Source organism: Phacochoerus africanus, chromosome 2 (assembly GCF_016906955.1).
Source record: "Phacochoerus africanus isolate WHEZ1 chromosome 2, ROS_Pafr_v1, whole genome shotgun sequence".
In the NCBI taxonomy this organism is placed as follows: domain Eukaryota; kingdom Metazoa; phylum Chordata; class Mammalia; order Artiodactyla; family Suidae; genus Phacochoerus; species Phacochoerus africanus.
In genome coordinates this window covers 15,286,305-15,308,395 of record NC_062545.1, presented here as the reverse complement: position 1 = coordinate 15,308,395, position 22,091 = coordinate 15,286,305, and the positions used below count along the sequence as shown (strand labels likewise).

The 22,091-nt window shown below is 44.0% G+C and overlaps 1 protein-coding gene across 3 annotated transcripts in view; it reads left to right on the top strand.

The window, feature by feature from the left end:
• The window catches only part of MTHFD1L (methylenetetrahydrofolate dehydrogenase (NADP+ dependent) 1 like), a 191,353-nt gene that overhangs the window by 12,997 nt on the left and 156,265 nt on the right, over nt 1-22,091 (top strand). For all 3 annotated transcript variants that reach the window (XR_007133496.1, XM_047769936.1, XM_047769937.1), the window contains exons 5-7: nt 2,755-2,879; nt 4,434-4,534; nt 5,895-6,031. Coding sequence is in view for 2 of the 3 variants with exons in the window: in XM_047769936.1 (XP_047625892.1) it covers nt 2,755-2,879; nt 4,434-4,534; nt 5,895-6,031 (363 nt within the window). In the remaining variant the exon portion in view is untranslated. The remainder of the gene's footprint in view (nt 1-2,754; nt 2,880-4,433; nt 4,535-5,894; nt 6,032-22,091) is intronic.

The following is a 22,091-nucleotide window of genomic DNA, read 5'->3' as shown; positions in this document are numbered from 1 at the left end:
AGAGAAGCTTATCCACAGTTTTGATTAATAAGTACTTTGTTCTGATTGATCAATGGCGACAAGCAGTTCAGCTAATTATTTATGGACAAAAAATATGAATTTGAGAGGTCCGTGTCTGGCCCTGTCCTAGGAGACAAGGAGCATCAGAGGTCTTATTGGAGTCCAACGGGGAAGGTACTTCTTTGCCATACACAGAGGGTGGGGACATTTCTTAATCATCCCTGCTTTCCAAATTCACAAGGTTTAGTCCAACAAGTTCTTTTTTTTTTTTTTTTGTCTGTTTGTCTTTTTGTCTTTTCTAAGGCCACTCCTGTGGCATATGGAGGTCCCCAGGCTAGGGGTCCAGTCGGAGCTATAGCTGCCAGCCACAGCCACAGGCACAGCCACAGGCACATGGGATCCGAGCCGCGACTGCAACCTACACCACAGCCCACAGCAACGCCGGGTCCTTAACCCACTGAGCAAGGCCAGGGATCAAACCTGCAACCTCATGGCTCCTAGTCAGATTCATTAACACTGAGCCATGATGGGAACTCCTAGTTCAACAAGTTCTTGTCACCAGCAAGAAAAAAGGAAGGAAAAAGGCCAAAATCAGAACCCCAATGTCTTCCCTGGAGGGAGCTTTCCTGAAAGTCACACTTCTGCTCCCGTTCCACTGGCCTGAACCTAATTGCTTGGCCATGTTGCTAGGAAGGCAAGGAAATGTGGTCTTTATACCAAGCAGCCTTAGATCGTTTCTTAGCACAACTAAAAATTAAGAGTTTATTACTAAGGAATAATAAAAATCGGATATTGGACAAATAGTTCCTACTACACTCACCATGGTAAGATATGACAAATATTGACACCTGTCATAGCAGTACTAACAAGAGGCAGAGACATTTGTTTTTCCCTTTGCAGGACACTCATTTTCTGCAATAGAATTTGCATTTTTTTGTTGTTGTTGTTGTCATTTTTTTTTTAGGGCCATGCCTGCGGCATATGGAAGTTCCCAGGCTAGGGGTCTAATTGGAGCTACAGCTGCCAGCCTACACCACAGCCACAGCAACGTGGGATCCAAGCCGAGTCTGCAGCCTATACTACAGCTTATGGCAGTGGTGGATCCTTAACCCACAGAGAGAGCAAGGCCAGGGATCGAACCATCATCCTCATGGATACTAGTCGGGTTTGTTAACCGCTGAGCCACAGTGGGAACTCTAGAATTTGCATTTTCTTAAGATTGTTTGGAAACTGGTATTGATAGCCCTTGACTTTATTTTTTTCCTGCCAGTTGTTGTTTTTTTTTTTTTGATAAGTCATATATTCCCTCTTTTTCATTGAAATTCTGATAAATAGGAATTTATATGGTATTATTATTCTGTTGAAAAAGAATAAGGATCTTAATTTATTAAGATTTTGTTGTTGGACTTCCTGTGTGGCTCACAACAAGATTTTGTTGTTACAGCTTCTACCAAATCCTAGTTAGAGGTAATGATAGTACCCTCACTTCATTCTGGGGGCTGTATAGACGCCACCTCCTCTGGCCACCCCTGCCCACCATCACTCTACTAGCCCTTTGCCTTGATTAACCTGAATAATTTTTCACTGTATTTATCAATTTCAGAGATTATACTATTATGATGATGAGCTCCACGAGGGCAGATATTTTGTTTAGGACTGTATTTCCTTTACTCAGAATTGCTACAAAGTAGATACCCAAAACATTGAACCTTTATGGAATGAAGATAAAATGATGAACAGTAATTGAAACAAAATTTTCTTGCAGAATTTAATACATCAATATCTTTTTCTTGCCTTACCAGATAGAAGTACTATAGTGATTTTTGCTAGACAGTGAAACAAGAAGTATTTCCAAAAGGCTTATGACAGATAGACTCGAAGCGTAGATAGCTCCTTTTTATAGGAAATACTAAAATAATTTACTATTTATGAAAAAGACCAAGGCGCAGTTTGGAAAGGTAGTATCTATTGAATGGCTAGGTATGTCTTGAAATAATAGCAGTAATGGCTAGGCATGTCTGGCCTTTCTCTGTTTATCTCTGTTTTATGCCAGGTTTTCACCTAGCAAGATGATAGTTCATAACTGGCCCATGGATATGGATCTAAGACAAGTGTTGGTTTACTGTTTTTACTTGATTTTTTTTTTTTTCCTTTTTAGGGCAGCACCCTTGGCATATGGAAGTTCCCAGGCTAGGGGTCAAATCAGAGCCCCAGCTGGCAGCTTACACCTCACCAACAGCAAAGCGGGATCTGAGCCACATCTGCCACCTACACCACAGCTCATGGCAACACTGGATCCTTAACCCACTGAGCAAGGCCAAGGATCGAACCCACAACTTTGTGGTTCCTAGGCGGATTTGTTAACCGCTGAGCCATGATGGGAGCTCCCGGGTTCCCGCTTCTTGGCCTTCCTGAAAGTTGGCAGTTCCCTTGGCTCAACTCTGATTGTGACCGGGAATTGCCTTTTACTCGTCTCAACTTTATTAACTGTTGAGCTTTGGTTTCGTTCTGTTCTGTTCTGGCAGGTAGTAGAGCGATGAGAAAGATTTGAGATGTCACTGAAAAACTCAGCCAAGCTTTTATAAATGTGGTGAGAAGGAAACAGGCACTTCTTCATTCAGCTTTACACCAGGTCTTCACCAAGGAGAAAAAAGAAACTAAAACAGATGGACTTCTGTGAATCTGTTCCTTACATAAAGCATCTTTTGTTGGATCTTATTTTTGCAAAACTGACTTTAGTTTTTTTCTCTTTAGATTATAGATGAGATCCTGAAGATTAATGAAGACTCACGAGTACACGGCCTTGCCCTTCAGATCTCTGAGTCCTCATTTAGCAGCAAAATCCTTCATGCTTTGAAACCAGAAAAAGATGTGGATGGGTGAGAACATAGAAAACGATTACATCTTAGTGCAAAACAAGTTTTTCTTTCTTTCTTTCTTTTTTTTTTTTTTTGCTTTTTAGGGCTGTACCCGTGGCATATGGAAATTCCCAGGTTAGGGATTGAATCAGAACTATAGCTGCTGGCCTACACCACATCTCACAGCAACAGGGGATCCAAGCTGTGTTGGCAACCTACACCACAGTTCACGGCAACGCTGGATCCTTAACCCACTGAGCAAGGCCAGGGATCGAACCCATGTCCTCATGGAATCTAGTTGGATCCATTTCTGCTGTGCCACGAAAGGAACTCCGAAAACAACTTTTGCACTGTGAATTTAATTTTTTTTTTCTTTTTTGGCCGCCCTGTGGCATGAGGTGCTCCCAGGCCAGGGATTAGATCCAAGCCACAGTTCGGACCTAAGCTGCAACTGGGGTAATCCTGGATCCCTGACCCACCGTGCCGGGCCGGGGTTGAATCCCAGCACTCCCAAGATGCCACTGATCCTGTTGCGCCACAGAGGGAACTCCAAACTGAATTTTTTTAAATTCCGTTTTTATTAACCATGTGAGTGATTAAGACATGAAAGAAATAATTTTAAATATTTCAGGAGTTCAAGGAGTTCCCGTCGTGTCTCAGTGGTTAACAAATTCGACTAGAAACCATGAGGTTGCAGGTTTGATCCCTGGCCTTGCTCAGTGGGTTAAGGATCCGGTGTTGCCAGGTGCTGTGGTATAGGTCACAGATGCGGCTAGGATCTGGTGTTGCTGTGGCTGTGGCTGTGGCTGTGGCTGGCAGCTACAGCTCCATTTGGACCCCTAGCCTGGGAATCTCTATATGCCACAGGAGTGGCCCTAAAAAGCAAAAATAAATAAATAAATAAATAAATAAATAAATCATAAGAGAAAAGAAAAAGGGGAAGTGTGATAACGTTTCCAACATCTAGATTTTGTTACGAACCTGAATTGAGGCCATCAGTTGAAGCTAGGTAGTTATGGTCTGTTTTGTCCTGGATTTGAATGAGGAAGAACACAGAAGGCCTTGAGAGAACACGGTCACTTGTTTGTCCCTTGATAAGTACTGATGTCAGGTGGGGATCAGACCTTGAATCCCAGTCGTGCTCGGTCACCCTCGGTTTCTAGGATCGGTTCTGGACTTTGATATTGATGAAGATGCGAATTTCCGTGGCGCAACGTGGGCTTGGCTGCAGGACCCCTGTGTTGCCCATCTCCAGGGGCCCCCCCTCTACCTAGCTCATGGAATGGAGCTTGCAGTGACGTCCCACGTGGCCATAAGCTGTGGTGCCACCTTCCAGGCAGATCAGAAACATCCAAGGTTGTCCCGACACACTGGGACCGCATTGGAGTAGCCTGGCTGTTCTAAGAAGCCAGTGGCCTCTATTCACGCCCACCCTTTCATTTGTATCAGTGATGTAATCGATACTGTCTATGAAATATTGACTTTGATGTTAACTTGATATTAATTCATGTGAATCACAGATAAGTGAGTTTGGGGCAAGTTTGGATGTACCTGTTCGTTTATTTTTGGATTCAGAGTAACGGATGTCAACCTGGGGAAGTTGGTACGTGGAGATGCCCATGACTGTTTCGTTTCGCCTGTGGCCAGAGCTGTCATTGAACTTCTTGAGAAGTCGGGTACGATGCTCCTTCAAAAATGTCGCCATTTTCTTTTTTTTTGCTTTCCTTTTTTTTTTTTTTTTTTTTGCTTTTTAGAGCTGCACTTGAGACATATGGGGGTTCCCAGGCTAGGGGTCCAATCAGAGCTACAGCGGCCACCTGCAGCCACAGCCACAGCCACAGCAATGAAGGATCAGAGCCACATCTGTGACCTACACCACAGCTCACGGCAATGCCGGCTCCTTAACCCATTGAGCAGGGCCAGGGATCGAACCTGCATCCTCATGGATACTAGTCGGGTTCATTTCCTCTGAGCCACAGTGGGAACTCCATGTTACCATTTTCTAATTTTTGGCTTTACTGGAGTTTTTCATAAGGATTTGGCTCTGGAAGATTCTTATTCAAACATGGAAGTGATAGTCAATGTCAGTTTTATTTTCCTCATCTTTTGGGTGGTGACTATGACAATGGCAATTTTTCTGATAAGTTAACTATATTACAGTTTTAAAGAGAAATTGTTAAAGATCCATGATTAAGCTGCGTTGAACATTTTCTCAGCTTCCCTAATGAAATACTCAATACTTAATTAACTACACTGAAAAATGTTTCACATTTCACCTTCTCAAATCTGTCAATATGTAGACCTAGATAAAATTTATATTTAAGATTAAAGATTTATATGGAAGATTAAAAAATACAGAAGGAGCTCTCAGGGCAGTTTAAGGATCCGGTATTGTCATTTCAGTGGCTTAGGTCGCTGCTGTGGTATGGGTTCCATCCCTGGCCCAGGTGCTTCCACATGCCAAGGGTGTGGCCAAAAAAGGAGGGAAAAAAAGATTTGTATTTAAGATTTAAATAGAGGAGTTGCTAGATATAATTTGTGATATAGAAACCTTGATTAGGATTTATTAGCGAACAGTGTCTCTTTCAGTAGTTAGTATTTAATTTCTCTCTTTGCCCCTGACCTTGTGCTTTTATGTCAGTGACATAAAAATGAATAATTTCTTTTTCTTTCTTTCTTTTTTTTTTTTAATATTAGGGCTTCACCCGAGGCATATGGAAGTTCCCAGGCTAGGGGTCGACTCAGAGCTGCAGCTGCCGGCCTACACCACAGTTACAGCAACACGGGATCTGAGCCTCGTCTGTGACCTACACCTCAGCTCATGGCAACGCTGGGTCCTTAACCCACTGAGCGAGATCAGAGATGGAACTCATGTCCTCAATGGGTGCTAGTTGGGGTTCGTTACTGCTGAGCCACAGCGGGAACTCCTCCGAGGGCCAAGTTTTAAAAGGCTATTTATTTTTCTTTACATGAATTCTGTTCAGGAGGGAGACTTCGAAGTTTGATTATAATATTGAATTTTCATTTGGTGGGTAGGTGTCAACTTAGATGGAAAGAAGATCTTGGTAATAGGAACCCATGGGTCTTTGGAAGCCACCCTGCAATGCCTGTTCCAGAGAAAAGGGTCAATGACGATGAGCTCTCAGTGGAAAGCACCTCAGCTTCAAAGCAAGGTAAGCATCTCCCACGTTGGAAGCCTGTCCTTAAATGGAGGACTGTGAATGCATAGCCTGAGCATTCAACATCAGAGATTAGACAAAGAACAGCAAGAACTCTCAAAGGACGAAAACCAAAGAGCAGAGATTTGTGACATGGAAAACAAATATAAATGAGAAATGACCAACAAGGCCAAAAGTTGGTTCTCGGAAACGTCTAGTAAAGTAGACACACTACTAAGAAAATAATTAAGACAAAAAAAGAGAACACCAGGAATTTTAGGAATGAACAGGGGATAGAACCACAAAAACAAAAATTATTTTTTCAAAAGGGGAGTATGAACAACTTTATGCTGATACATTTCAAAAATTGTATGAAATGAGAACTTTCCTAGAAAATGTAACTTACAAAGTGGATTCCAGTAAAATTGAATAGTCTTATACACTGAAAACATTGACTTCGCTCTGCCCATCAAACAAGCACACAAAAGAGGCGATAGGTGGAGTTCCCATCTGGCTCAGCAGAAACGAATCTGACCAGCATCTATGAGGAGGAAGGTTCGATCCCTGCCTGGCCTCGATCAATGGGTTAGGGGTCCAGCGTTGCCGAGATCTATGGTGTAGGTCAAAGACACGGCTCGGATCTGCTGTTGCTGTGGCTGTGGTGTAGGCCAGCAGCTATAGCTCCAATTTGACCCCTAGCCTGGGAACCTCCATATGCTACAGGTTCGGCCCTAAAAAGACAAACAAACAAACAAAACGGTGATATGTGGTTTTACAAATGAGTTACCACAGTCAAAAAACAGATCATAATCTGTTTTCTCCAAAGAATAGAAAAAGAATGTTCTAACTCATTTTACGAGTACCCAGTGCAGAGACAATGATAAGATGCTAAAAGACAATTACAAGTCAATGTCACCTTATGAACATAAATGAACTAGTCATTAGCAAAATAGAAAACCAAATCCAGCACCACTTTGGGATTGTCATAGGACTGCAAGGGGATTCAACGTTAAAATGCATTAATGTCATACACCTCACTATCAGATTGAAAAGTATCCTGTCACCATAGTAGACTCAGAAAAGTCATTATGATAAAATCTAACACTTTTTTTTCTTAAAAAACCTCTTCCATAAAAGAACAAAAAACCTCTTAGATTAGGAATTTAAAGAAATTCCTTAGCCAGATAAAATATCTATGGAGTATCTCATTTAATAGTGAAAAAATTAGAAATAATTTATTATTTTATTTTATTGGGGCCATAGGTGGAGCATATGAAAGTTCCCAGGCTAGGGGTATAATTGGAGCTACAGCTGCTGGCTATGTCACAGCCACAGCCACTGCAACACCAGATACAAGCCATGTCTGTGACCTACACCACAGCTCAAGAAAACGCTGGATCCCTAACCCACTGAGTGAGGCCAGGGATCGAACGCGCATCCTCAGGGATGCTAGTTGGGTTCATTTCCACTGAGCCACAACAGGAACTCCTAGAAATAATTTTTTGATTGGGAAAGACAAGGATGCCTGTTATCTGTTCTCCTGATGAGCACTATATGGGATTTCCTAGACGATGCAGTGATGGGAACAAGGAAAAAAAGAAAATTTGTAATGATTGGAAAGGGAGATACTAAACTGTCATCAATTCTGGATAATAGGAATACATAAAAGGCTCAAAAGAAACCTATTAAAATAACAGAATTTGGAGTTTGGAATTTTGGAGTTAGGAAATGAATCCGACTAGTATCCCTGAGGAGACGGGTTCAATCCCTGGTCTTGCTCAATGAGTTAAGGATCCAGCATAGCTGTGAGCTGTGGTGTAGGTTGCAGACACAGCCCAGATTCTGCATTGCTGTGGCTGTTGTGTAGGCTGGCAGCTACAGCCCCGAGTTGACCTCTAGCTTGGGAACTTCCGTATGCCTCGGGTGCAGTCCTAAACAGCAAAATAAATAAATAAAATAACGGAATTAATAAGAGGTCATCTGGGTTATTGGATATAAGATCAACATGCAAAAAACAATTGCATTTCTGGAGTTCCCCGGTGGCTTAGCAGGTTAAGGATCTGGTATTGTCACTGCTGTGGGTCTGGTTACTGCTGTGGTGCAGATTTAGTCCCTAGCCTGGGAAGTTCTGCATGCGGCAGATGCAGCCAAAAAGAGAAAAAAGAAAAGAAAAATAATGCGTTTTTAAATACCAACCCGACAGTTAGAAAATTAATTTTTAAGGAATTATAATTATGGGGAGTTCCCATCGTGGTGCCTTGGAAACCGTGAGGTTGCGGGTTTGATCCCTGGCCTTCCTCATTGGGTTAAGGATCCAGTGTTGCTGTGAGCTGTGGTGTAGGCGAGCAACTGTAGTTCCTATTAGACCCCTAGCCTGGGAACCTCCATATGCAGCAGGTACAGTCCTAAAAAGCAAAATAATAATAACAATGATAATAATAAGTAAGAATTATAATTATGATAGCAATGAGAATACAGGGTACCTAGATAAATATTTAACAAGTTATTTCTTTTTTTTTTTTTTTTTTAATTTTCCCACTGTACAGCAAGGGGGTCAGGTTATCCTTACATGTATACATTACAATTACATTTTTCCCCCAGCCTTTCTTCTGTTGCAACATGAGTATCTAGACAAAGTTCTCAATGCTATTCAGCAGGATCTCCTTGTAAATCTATTCTAAGTTGTGTCGGATAAGCCCAAGCTCCCGATCCCTCCCACTCCCTCCCCCTCCCATCAGGCAGCCACAAGTCTCTTCTCCAAGTCCATGATTTTCTTTTCTAAGGAGATGTTCATTTGTGCTGGATATTAGATTCCAGTTATAAGTGATATCATATGGTATTTGTCTTTGTCTTTCTGGCTCATTTCACTCAGTATGAGATTCTCTAGCTCCATCCATGTTGCTGCAAATGGCATTATGTCATTCTTTTTTATGGCTGAGTAGTATTCCATTGTGTATATATACCACATCTTCCGAATCCAATCCTCTGTCGATGGACATTTGGGTTGTTTCCATGTCTTGGCTATTGTGAATAGTGCTGCAATGAACATGCGGGTGCACGTGTCTCTTTTAAGTAGAGTTTTGTCCGGATAGATGCCCAAGAGTGGGATTGCGGGGTCATATGGAAGTTCTATGTATAGATTTCTAAGGTATCTCCAAACTGTTCTCCATAGTGGCTGTACCAGTTTACATTCCCACCAACAGTGTAGGAGGGTTCCCTTTTCTCCACAGCCCCTCCAGCACTTGTTATTTGTGGATTTATTAATGATGGCCATTCTGACTGGTGTGAGGTGATATCTCATGGTAGTTTTGATTTGCATTTCTCTTATAACCAGCGATGTTGAGCATTTTTTCATGTGTTTGTTGGCCGTCTGTATATCTTCTTTGGAGAAGTGTCTATTCAGGTCTTTTGCCCATTTTTCCATTGATTGATTGGCTTTTTTGCTGCTGGGTTGTATAAGTTGTTTATATATTCTAGAGATTAAGCCCTTGTCAGTTGCATCATTTGAAACTATTTTCTCCCATTCTGTAAGTTGTCTTTTTGTTTTCTTTTGGGTTTCCTTTGCTGTGCAGAAGCTTTTCAGTTTGATGAGGTCCCATGGGTTTATTTTTGCTCTGATTTCTATTGCTTTGGGAGACTGACCTGAGAAAATCTTCATGATGTTGATGTCAGAGAGTGTTTTGCCTATGTTTTCTTCTAGGAGTTTGATGGTGTCCTGTCGTATATTTAAGTCTTTCAGCCATTTGGAGTTTATTTTTGTGCATGGTGTGAGGGTGTGTTCTAGTTTCATTGCTTTGCTTGCAGCTGTCCAGGTTTCCCAGCAATGCTTGCTGAATAGACTTTCTTTTTTCCCATTTGATGTTCTTGCCTCCCTTGTCAAAGATTAATTGACCATAGGTGTCAGGGTTTATTTCCGGATTCTCTATTCTGTTCCATTGGTCTGTCCGTCTGTTTGATATTTAACAAGTTATTTCTGATCTTTTGAAAGAAATTGTATAATTTTGATGACTGTCATTACGAAGATCCAATTTAAAAAAGCAGAGATTCCATATTCATAGATAAAAGATTCACTATCTTAATGGATACTAATTCTCCCAAATCTATAAATTTGAATCAAAATCCTGACATAATATTATTATGATGAATTTGACAAGCTGATTCAAAAATTGATATAGAAGCACAAGGACAAAAACAAGACAATTTTGGGAGTTCCTGTTGTGGCTCATCCCTTAACAAACCTGACTGGGATCCATGAGGATTCGGGTTCGATCTCTGGCCTCACTCAGTGGGTTTAGGATTGGGTGTTGCCGTGAGCTGTGGTGTAGGTCGAAGACGTGGCTTGGATCCCGAGTTGCTGTGGCTGTGGTATAGGCCAGCAGCTGTAGCTCTGATTTGACCCCTAGCCTGGGAACTTAGATGTGCCTAGCGTGTGGCCCTAAAAAGTGGGGTGGGGGTGGGGGAGACAATTTTCAAGAAAACTAGAGCTGTAAATATCAATAAAGAGTTTCCAAAAACAGCCCTGTTGGAAGAAAGCAGATCGCAGAAAGGTATATTTCAAGAGTTCCCTTGTGGCCTTGTGGATTAAGGATCCGGCATTGTCACTGCTGTGGTGAGGGTTCATTCCTTGGCCTGGCAACTTCCACATGCCATGAGTGCAGCCAAAAAAATAAAAAATAAAAAAGGGAGGATATATTTCATCTAACACCATTTATATAAGGATTAAAATCAATACTGTTTTTATATGTTTAGGGCTGTGTACGTATAAAGTATAGAGAAATGAGTGGAAACTGGTGACCAAATCAGGAAAACCATGATGGGATAAAGATGTGGATGTAGAGAAAGGGGGTGTCTAGGGACCCTCACTTGCATTGGTCAGGCCTTTTCTTAAACTAGGTCGTGGGCAGGGTACCTGAGTGTGCTCTGTTATTCTTTTCCATTTTCGCGTCTGAACTAGTTAATAAGTTTTTAAGTTCAAAACCTGACAATGAATTTCACAGATTTCAGGCAAAATGAAATTAGGTTAAAAGTACATTAGTACAATGAATTATTAAAATCTAAAAATACATATTCCTGGAGGAGTTCCTGTCGTAGCACAGCAGAAAAGAATCCGACTAGGAACCATGAGTTTTTGGGTTCAAGCCCTGGCCTCTCTCAGTGGGTTAAGGATCCAGCATTGCTGTGAGCTGTGGTGTAGGTCGCAGACTCGGCTCAGATCCCGTGTTGCTGTGGCTGTGGGGTAGGCGGCAGCTGTCGCTCCGAATTGACCCCTAGCCTGGGAACCTCCATATGATGCTAATGCAGGCCTAAAAATCAAAAAGAAAAAAAAATACATGTTCCTCACGTTGCAACGTGAGAAAATGGAAGCCAACAAGTTGTAGACCTTTCTGGGGGAGGCAGGCGTCTCTGAGATTTGTAATGTTTGAGTGAGTGGCAGATGGATCTGCTACATACAGCCCCCAGGTGTGTGGTCTTGCAGTTATGTTCAAACCTCTGTGCATTTTTATTGGTTACCACATGGTGGCAGCCTGTCCAAGAAAATTCAATGACAGCATTTAGACTTCAGAGCCCAGAATTTTTGGTTTGGAAACTTAATGGAAGAGGATAGTAAACTAACCCTGAACTGAACAGCTGTGGCAAGAAAGAGAAAAATGGCTTCATTAGCGCTTGAATGTTTTCACAGCTGCCACAGATACTTTTGCAAGTTGTATCTATATTTTTGAAAAACAGGGAGTTCCTGTTGGGGTGCAGTAAAAACGAATCCAACTAGTGACCATGAGGTTGAAGGTTCAATCCCTGGCCTCGCTCAGTGGGTTAAGGATCCAGCGTTGCATGAGCTGTGGTGTAGGTCACAGATGCAGTTCGGATCCTGTGTTTCTGTGGCTATGGTGTAGGCCGGCAGCTATAGCTCTGATTCAACCCCTAGCCTGGGAACCTCCATATGCTGTGGGTGTGGTCTTAGAAAGCAAAAAAATAAAGAAAGAAAAAGAAAAGCAAAGACATCTTTCAAAGTTCTTTTTTAACTTAGCCACGCCATGGCATATGAAAGTTCTCAGGCCTAGGATTGAACCCGAGCCACAGCAGTGACAATGCTAAATCAATCCTTAACCACTGGGCCATCAGGGAACTCCCCAAAGTACTTTTTAATTATGGAACTAAATCATGTTGATGCTTTAGGATAAAGTTCATCTTGGAGTTCCCATCGTGGCTCAGTAGTTAATGAATCTGACTGGTATCCATGAAGATCTGGGATTGATCCCTGGCCTCGCTTAGTGGGTTAAGGATCCAGCATTGCTGTGAGCTGTGGTGTAGGCTGCAAGCGCGGCTCAGATCCTGTGTTGCTGTGGCTGTGGTGTACCCTGGCCACTGTAGCTGCAATTAGACCCCTAGCCTGGGAACCTCCATATGCCGCAAGGAGGGCTCTAAAAAGCAAAAGCAAAAGCAAACAAACAAAAAAACGGGTTCAGCCTGACTTTGAGAATGATGATTACATGGCTTTATTCTAGAGAACCTAGAAATTGGGTAACATTATGGTTTCTGCATATTTAAGAAGGTTGGCCGGGAGTTCCCGTCATGGCGCAGTGGTTAACGAATCCGACTAGGAACTATGAGGTTGCGGGTTCGGTCCCTGCCCTTGCTCAGTGGGTTAACGATCCAGCGTTGCTGTGAGCTGTGGTGTAGGTTGCAGACGTGGCTCGGATCCCGAATTGCTGTGGCTGTGGTGTAGGCCGGCGGCTACAGCTCCGATTCCACCCCTAGCCTGGGAACCTCCATATGCCGCTGGAGCGGCCCAAAGAAATAGCAGAAAGACAAAAAAAAAAGGTTGGCCGATATATTTTATTTCCTTAAGTCCTGGATATTTAGAGAAGCAGCACTGTGACTCTTAGAGGCTGTCAACGCTATAGCTAAAAATATAGAAAGAAAGATTCCAGGCTCCCCATACTTGTCTTAAGCTTCATTTGGCTTCTGGTATCTGGCCCGCTCTACCTGGCCTATTCACATACACCCGCAGGATAAGCCTGTCTCTCCATCTTTTGTGCTGGCAGCCAGCACTTCACTAGCCACTTACCTCCTGCTGATGTCTCCATGCTTCTGCCTTGCATTTGACTTTTCATTATATTCCTCTATTTTTTTTTTTCTTTTGTCTTTTTAAGGCCACACCTGCGGCATATGGAGGTTCCCAGGCTAGGGGTCAATTCGGAGCTGTAGCTGCTAGCCTACCAGAGCCACAGCAACGCTGGATCAGAGCCATGTCTGCGACCTACACCACAGCTCACAGCAATGCTGGATCCTTAACCCACTGAGCGAGGCCAGCGATCGAACCCTAAACCTCCCTGTTCACAGTGGGACTCATTTTCGCTTCACCACGACAGGAACTCCAGTTCCTCTATTTTATTTCTAAAACTCAGCCCATTGCTGGGCCCTCTGCAGACAATGGAAGTTAAAGTGGTACAGCGAGCACCTAGGCATTTGGTCAGTGTCCTGGGACACCTGCCTGGGACCTGGGCCACAACCTTGGAAAACTGAAAAACATGTGACAACAGATGAGGATTTTTGTTTTCTAATTCCATCAGCAATGCATTTTAAAATTATAGTGCAGGAGTTCCTGTTGTGGCTTGGTAGGTTAAGAACTTGACATAATGTCCATCAGGATATGGGTTTGATCCATATCCTTGGCCTTGCTCAATGGGTTAAGGATACAGTGTTGCCACAAGGTCGTAGATGCGGCTCAGATTTGGTGTTGCTGTGACTGTGGCATAGGCTGGCAGTTGCAGCTCAAGTTCAACCCCTGGCCTGGGAACTTCCATATGACGCAGGTGCAGCTGTAAAAAGAAAAAAAAAAAAAAGATTATAGTGCATTATAAGGGCACCTTAACAGTGCACTTTAACATGAGAGCCGATTTAGCTTCAGCAATGGTAAGTTTCAGGGAGAGAACAGAGCAAGCGAGGGATTATGGCTGTTCGGTTACAGGACGTTATCTTTGAAAGGCATTTCACACATGCATGTTTTCACCCGTCATGGGACAAGACCCTCTGTTAGCCATCTGGTGGAGGATTTCCAAAACCAGTGGAGTGAGGGGTTTGGGGACCCCGGTGACTGTGATCCTAGAATCCTGTCTACCGCTGCCTAAATTACACATACCCTTTCAAGTGTGGGATGACCTTGAAGCAGTTCCAGTCTGCTCCCACCCATGGGAACTGCCTTTGGAGGTTTGGCGTTAGAGACGACACTGGGGAAGCAGTAAAACATCGGCTTTGGTGCAAATAGGCCTGGATGCAAGCCTTTGCTGCTGTTTATCTTCTCTGAGCCTGTCTCCTCCTGTGTAGAGTGGGGAATCGTGGTACACCGTGCCTCACGAGGCTGCTGGGAGCATTCGGTAATCGTACAGGTGTGCTCAGCACAGGTTAACATCCCCATGAATAGTGTGGCTGCTGTTGATGCTGAGTCCAGGAAGGACACTGGCAGACTCCACCATACAGATGTGTACTTGGTGCTCCGTGTGGAAGTGGAAAGGCCGGTGGGTCCATCGCATCATAAGGAGATAATGACATAGTGTAATGACCCGGCGTTCCTCATTGCATGGCTTCCAGTGCACGTCTGCGGGGAAGCAGAGGGGGGCTCTGGCTGAGAGGCCTACCCATCGAAAGTGGAGGCTGAGGCAACCAAGCCAAAGTGAAACCAAGAGCTGGTGTCCCTGAGAGAGAGGGTGCCCCGCTTGGGCCAGTCCAGGCTCGGCCCCTGGTCGTCACCTCCGTAAGGGGACCACTTCCTTCCCTGACACCTGTTACCCAGAAGCCACTCCACCATCCATCATGTCGGCTCCTTCCAGGGGTGGTATTCTTTCGTACAATTTTGGGGAACAGTTACATTGAGTTGTTTAAACAGAACTGGTTCCCTTCTCTATCAGCCGGCCTAAATCTAAAAATAGCATATCTATTTTTTTTTTTCAATTTTAAGTTTTACCTTTAATATGAAGATTTACAGTTGTTTTGATTTTAAATAAAATATTTAAATAAGATATTTAAATACTCAAATATCTTAGAAAAATAGAAACCCCCAATTAAAACCTTAGTATTTTGTATAAATTCGAACCGCTCTGTGTGTGAATATATACACACACATAAGCATATCTATTTTTAAATTATCTTTTTGTGTTTTTTGTTTTGTTTGTTTGTTTGTTCTTTGTCTTTTTGAGGCCTACACCCGCAGCATATGGAGGTTCCCCGGCTAGGAGGTCTAATCGGAAGTGTAGCCTCCGGCCTACACCACAGCCACAGCAATGTGTGATCCGAGCCACATCTGCGACCTACACCCCAGCTCACAGCAACGCCAGATCCTTAACCCACTGAGCGAGGCCAGGGATCGAATCCACAACTTCATGGTTCCTAGTCAGATTCGTTTCCACTGTGCCACGACAGGAACTCCATCTTTCTTTCTTTCTTTCTTTCTTTCTTTCTTTTTTTTTTTTTTGGCTTTTCTAGGGCCACACCCATGGCATATGGATGTTCCCAGGCTAGGGGTGTAATCGGAGCTGTAGCCACTGTCCTACACCAAGGTCCATCTTTTTGTTTTTATGGCCATACTCATGCCATCGGTATGTGGCAACTCTGGATTGATTCTTTTAACTCACTGCGTGAGGCAGGAGCTGAAACCCTCACCTCTGCAGCCAGCCAAGCTCTGTAGTCTCATTCTTAGCCCACTGTGCCCCAGCAGGAATTCCTAAGGATAGACTATGGATACTGTTATTCATAAAATCTCCATGCAGCCTGAACATGAAGACTTGAGATTTGCCTGTTATTTATTTATTTATTTATTTATTTATTTATTTATTTATTTATTTATTTATTCAGGGCCACACCTGCTGTACATGGAGGTTCCCAGGCTAGGGGTTGAATCAGAGCTACAGCTGCTGGCCTACATGCAGATCCGAGCTGCATCTAAGACCTACACCACAGCTCCCGGCAACACCGGATCCCTCACCCACTGAATGAGGCTAGGGGTCGAACCTTCGTCCTCATGGATACTGGTCAGATTTGTTTCCGCTGAGCCACCCTGGGAACTCCGAGATTTGCCTTTTTAGAAGTACGACAGAAATCAGAGTAGAGGACTGTATTTGATAGCTTTGTAGTTTATGCCCCTCTCAGTGTATCATTGAAAATGAGGAGTAGCCTTGCTGCTTTGCTTGGGAGCATCCTGCCTAGGCTTTGAGATGCATCCTGCAGGTACATGAGGGGAGGGGACGAGTGTCTGGGCGTTGGTCCAGATTAACCACCCACTCTGGAGCATCAGCTGTCTGTAAGCCGCAGGACTGGGTGTGATGTTTTTGGGTAGAGCTAAAGAATCAGCCTCCTTCTTCCCCCCAAACACCAGCCCCTCCTTCAGCTGCCCTGGCCCCTGGAGTGGAGTGACAGCCCTGTGTGGGAGGGGCTCGCCAGCTGCCCCGTGGGAATTGACCTAGATGTGGAGATGTCGTCTTCCTCACCCCAGTGAGTTCACTCTGGTGCCAAAAGCAAATGTTCTGCATTTAGCATTTACGAGGCGGAGTGGTACCCTCTCCGGGGAAGAGAGGTTGACAGGCACCTCGCGGCTGCGCTCAAGCCCCCGCGCCTGCTCCGCTGGCTGCAAAGTCTCTTCTGAATCTGCGGTTGGACACAGCTGGGAGATGATGGCAAAACAGCCTCCAGCTGCAACAAAGCGGGTCGGCCCCAGCTGCGTGTGTAAGAAATAACCCAGAAATAATGAAGACCGTTGTATGTTGTTTTTCTCAGAGGGTCTTGTTTCTTCTTCTGAGCACAGAGATGGTCAAAACGAGTAAGAATATAGGTCTTTCTCACTTGAAGCATCAAAGGAGTCCTTTTTCATTTTTGAGCAAACTTAACTTATCACAGAGTTATTTCCAGTTTAAATCCAGTGCATAGTATGGCTTATACAAGGCTTCAAAACGTGTATTGGGGAGTTCCATGGTGGCCTATTGGTTAAGGCTTGGGCGTCGTCACTGTTGTGGTTCAATCCCTGCCAGGAATGTCTGCCCACCGAGGGCATGACCAATAAAAGCAAAAAGTAAATTGGACAATTCTAAATATATGTATAATATGTATGAGGTCCTGAAAAAAATCATCTATTTTGCAAAGATTAGAGGGATATCCTAGCCTTTAAACTGGACTATGTTAGTAACTTACATGGATTTTTTTTTATATATTTATAATTTTTTTTTTTTTGGTCTTTTTGTCTTTTAAGGCTGCACTGGCGGCATATGGAAGTTCCCAGCCTAGGAGTTGAATCGGAGCTGTTGCCACCAGCCTGTGCCACAGCAACTCAGGATCTGAGCCATGTCTGCAACCTACACGGCAGCTCACAGCAACTCCAGATCCTTAACCCACTGAGCAGGGCCAGGGAGTGAACCCATGTCCTCATGGATGCTCGTTGGGTTCATTAACCACTGAGGCACAATGGGAACTCCTATAATTTTTTTTTTTTTTAATGGCTGCACTTGCAGCATTTGGAAGTTCCCAGGCCAAAGATTGACTCCAACCTGCAGCTGGGACCTATACTGCAGTTGCTGCAGTTGGAATCTTAACCCACTGTGCCGCGGTGGGAACGCCTGTATTTATAATTTCCATGATTTTTTCTTTTATTTATTTTCTATAGTTTATTCTTTTTGTTGTTATTGTTGCTGTTCTTTTCTTTTTCTTTTTTTTTTTCTTTTTTTTTTTGTCTTTTTGCTATTTCTTGGGCCGCTCCTGCGGCATATGGAGGTTCCCAGGCTAGGGGTCGAATGGGAGCTGTGGCCGCCAGCCTACGCCAGAGCCACAGCAACGCAGGATCCGAGCCGCATCTGCAACCTACACCACAGCTCACGGCAACGCCGGAACGTTAACCCACTGAGCAAGGGCAGGGACCGAACCCGCAACCTCATGGGTCCTAGTCGGATTCGTTAACCATTGCGCCATGACGGGAACTCCTGTTCTTTTATTTTTCTTTTAAATCCAATAGGGAATTAAAAATGCAGTTACGGAGTTCCCGTCGTGGCGCAGTGGTTAACGAATCCGACTAGGACCCATGAGGTTGCGGGTTCGGTCCCTGCCCTTGCTCAGTGGGTTAACCATCCGGCGTTGCCGTGAGCTGTGGTGTAGGTTGCAGACGTGGCTCGGATCCTGCGTTGCTGTGGCTCTGGCATAGGCGGGTGGCTACAGCTCCGATTCGACCCCTAGCCTGGGAACCTCCATATGCCGCGGGAGCGGCCCAAGAAATAGCAAAAAAAAAAAAGACCATAAATAAATAAATAAAAATGCAGTTACAAACCAAAAATACGAGAATACTGGCTTTTCTGGAGATCTTTATTTCTTTATATAGCTTGTGGTTACTGACTAGTGTATCTTTTCACTTCAACCAGAAGGACTCCCTTTTTGCATTTTTTGTAGGACAGGTCTAGTGGTAACAAATTCCTTACTTTGGTTAATATTCAAATATATTAATTCCTCCCCCTTTTTTTGAAGTACAATTTTTCTGGATCTAGAATCCGGTGGACAGATTTTTTGCTTCCAGTGCTTTAAATATGTCATTCTATTTTCTTCTGGCCGCCAAGGTTTCTGATGAGCATGATCATTCTTTTAAACCAGAGGACATGGGAGGGGCCAAGGCCCAATACCTTAGCCCTGGGTTGAGTTCACTGTTGAGGCCACAGTTAGTAATCCCATAGGCAACCTCTTAAAGGTAGGAAGCTGTTTACTCCCTGAGGCCTTGGGCTTGTCCACACTCCACACTCACTCTCCAGAAGGGAAGGCGTCCACGCTCAAGGTCAGGGGCCCCTTGATCCAATGTGTGGACATGCAGGACAGCCCAACTGACGTCAGTCTCAGTGGTCCCCTAGTGGTTGGGCAGAGAAGATACTGCAGACCCCCAGGCACCACAGATCTTGTGCCCATCAAATACCAAGGCTTCTCAGTATTGTTTGCTCAAGTGACCTGGGGAATGTAGACCCCTGAGTTTCTTGGGCGGATTTTTCAATATTTATGGACTGAAAATGCCTTTGGATATCAGCTGCCATTCTTTCCCCTCCTGCTTCTGCCTGATCATTGTGCAACTTAGGAACGCCAGAGAAAGAGATGATGCGAACTTTTTTTAAATCAGGCCATTTATATTTAGCAGTGTTGGGAGAAAGACCTGTGAGAGAATCTATTGAAACAAAGGGTCATGCGATCCAGAGGGGGCTGTGGGAAGCCTTAGATGTTCAAGGTGCGTATTGCACAAAGGAGAAGGCCTCGGGGCTGTGTCCTGCAGAGAACAGGAGGTGACGTCACCTCCATTCCACCTGCTGATCGACCCTGCTGGCCTGTCTGCACCATCCGCAGCGGCTGGCTCCGTCTTTTACCCCTTCTTCTCCAGTGTAAATGCTTTCTAAGGATGTAGAATTAGAACATAATCCATAATGAAAAAGCACCCTTGTCTATAGATTTTGTTTTGAAAGCTTTTTCATATATTATCTCCTTAATGTTACATCCTGAAAACCAGGCGCTTTGACCCTGGTCCTTGATGAAAAGGAGCAGAGCCTAGACTTGAATCTGGGTCTTGAAACCCCACCTACCAAGCTGTTCCTTCTGCCCCTCTCTTTTTCTCTATCAGGTGCAGCTTCTCACTTCTCAGGGGAAGTGGATGCGGAAATGTGTTGATGTGCAGTCTGAGGTTCAGAACTGGAAAGCACAGGAGTTCCCTTGTGGTGTAGCGGGTTAAGGATCCAGCATTGTCACTGCAGCAGTCGAGGATGCTGCTGTGGCATGGGTTTGACATCTGGCCTGGGAATTGCCGCGTGCCACACGTGTGACCAAAAAAGGGGGGGGAAACTGGAAGGCAAAACTATAGCAGGAAATGCAAAGCTGAATTTCCCACAGCCACGTCAATGCACGTGAACTGCAGCGGAACCGAACCGTAGATCACGTTTCGGGCTCTGTGAAGCACAGTTTGCTTCGTGCGGCTCTGGGAACCGTAATGTGGTCTTTTCCTCGTTTTCGTGATAGGAGTTTCTGTCTGAGCTTTGACCTACTGGATTCCCTCTCACCACACAGACACGCACACACGCACCTCTCTCAGGATTGCACTCACGTGCTCACTCTCACTCTCAGCCCTACATTTTTAGGGTGTGAGAAAGAGAATCCTTTCTTTCTTTTTTTTTTGCTTTTAAAGGCTGCACCCCTGGCATATGAAAGTTCCTAGGCCAGGGGTCAAATCAGAGTGACAGCTGCCAGCCTACGCCACAGCCACAGCCACAGCCACGCTGGATCTGAGCCTTGTCTGTGACCTACACCACAGCTCACGGTAACGCCAGATCCTTAACCCACTGAGCGAGGTCAGGGATTGAACCTGTGTCCTAATGGATACCAGTTGGAGAGTATTACCACTGAGCCACAGCAGGAACTCCCAAGAAAGGGAATTCTTAATGAATTATTCAAAGTGTATCCATTACTGGATTTGAGGTTACATTTTCCTTTTTTTTTATTAAAGTATAGTTGATTTACAATGTTTTGTCAGTTTCTGCTGTACAGCAAAGCGACCCAGTTACACACACACACACACACACACACACACACACACACACACACGCATTCTTTTTTTCTTTTTTTTTGGTCTTTTTAGGGCCACACCGATGATAACATATGGAGGTTCCCAGGCTATGGGTGTCTAATTGGAGCTGTAGCCGCCGGCCTACACCACAGCCACAGCAATGCCAGATCCGGGCCACGTCTGCAACCTACACCACAGCTCACAACAACGCCAAGGTGGGAACTCCTATATATACATTCTTATATGTATACATTTTTTTTCTCATATTTTCCATCATGTCCTATCACAAGTACATTTTCCTTTTATCATCTGTCATAATTTATGTGAGAATCAGGTTTCCTTGAAGAGGGATTAACTTTCTTTTCTGTCACTTTGGACACAGCTGTCTTTGATCATCTCATACATTGAGCAGTAAGTACATTGAATAAAGAAGGAAGATATACACGTTTTAGAAAGAGAAAGGTCACTTATTATCCTTTGGGGAGAAAACTTGGGAGATAAGTGCTCTAATCATAATTCCAAATTATCCATTTGGCTTGCGCTCATGCTGATTTATGAAATAGATCTTAATTTTAAAAGCCAATAATGTTCTTCTGATCACAGATGAGAGTGGAAAAAAGAAACAGGCAGTTCCTGAAAGGAAAAAAATTCTCCAGGATGAGATCACTTGCTCTGTCTGTCACGGGGGAGGAGGGTCTTTTTCTGAAACCGTCTTTCTCTTGTCTTGCCAAAGTATTACAACATCTAAATGAACATGGTTTGGTATTTTTATTTTAGAGTATTTACACAATTATTTTCATTTTTATTTTTATTTGATGGCATGCTTAATATTGCAGGAAAATGTGACTGTTGATCCATAGGTACAAAGCAGTAATCCTTTGGTAGAAGTTCAATTAATTCAAGTAAAAATTGTTGTTCTCATCGTGGCTGAGTTAACAAACCCGAATAGTATCCATAGGATGCTGGTTCAATCCCAGGCCTTGCTCAGTGGGTTAGGGATCTGGCGTTGCCGTGAGCTGTGGTGTAGGTCACAGATGTGGCTCCTCGGATCACAAGTTGCTGGGGCTGTGGTGCAGGCTGACAGCTACAGCTCCAGTTCGACCCTAGCCTGGAAACTTCCATATGTCACTGGTGTGACCTCTGTATGCCGTGGGTGGGCCCTAAAAAGACCCCAAAATTTTTTTTTTTCAAATAAAAATTTCAACATTCAACATTTTGAATTTATGGATAAACAGAGACTCTGCTCGTGAAAAACCGACTCAGTGAAATCTCCATAGGCAGGAAAGTTGGCCCACTCAAAGGGCAGGGGTTTAGCAGGCATGGTGGCTAGTGCCCATTTAAGGCATGGATGAATTCCTAATTGCGAAAACCTTAGCTTTTTGCTATTAGCTTGCTTAGCCATCTGGCATCATTCAAACCCAGGGACCTCACCCTTTCCCCTCAGCCAGCTTGCGACACCGATCCTCCGTTCCTGCCTCCTGGACCAAGCCAGAGCCACATCATTTCTTCCTCTTCGCT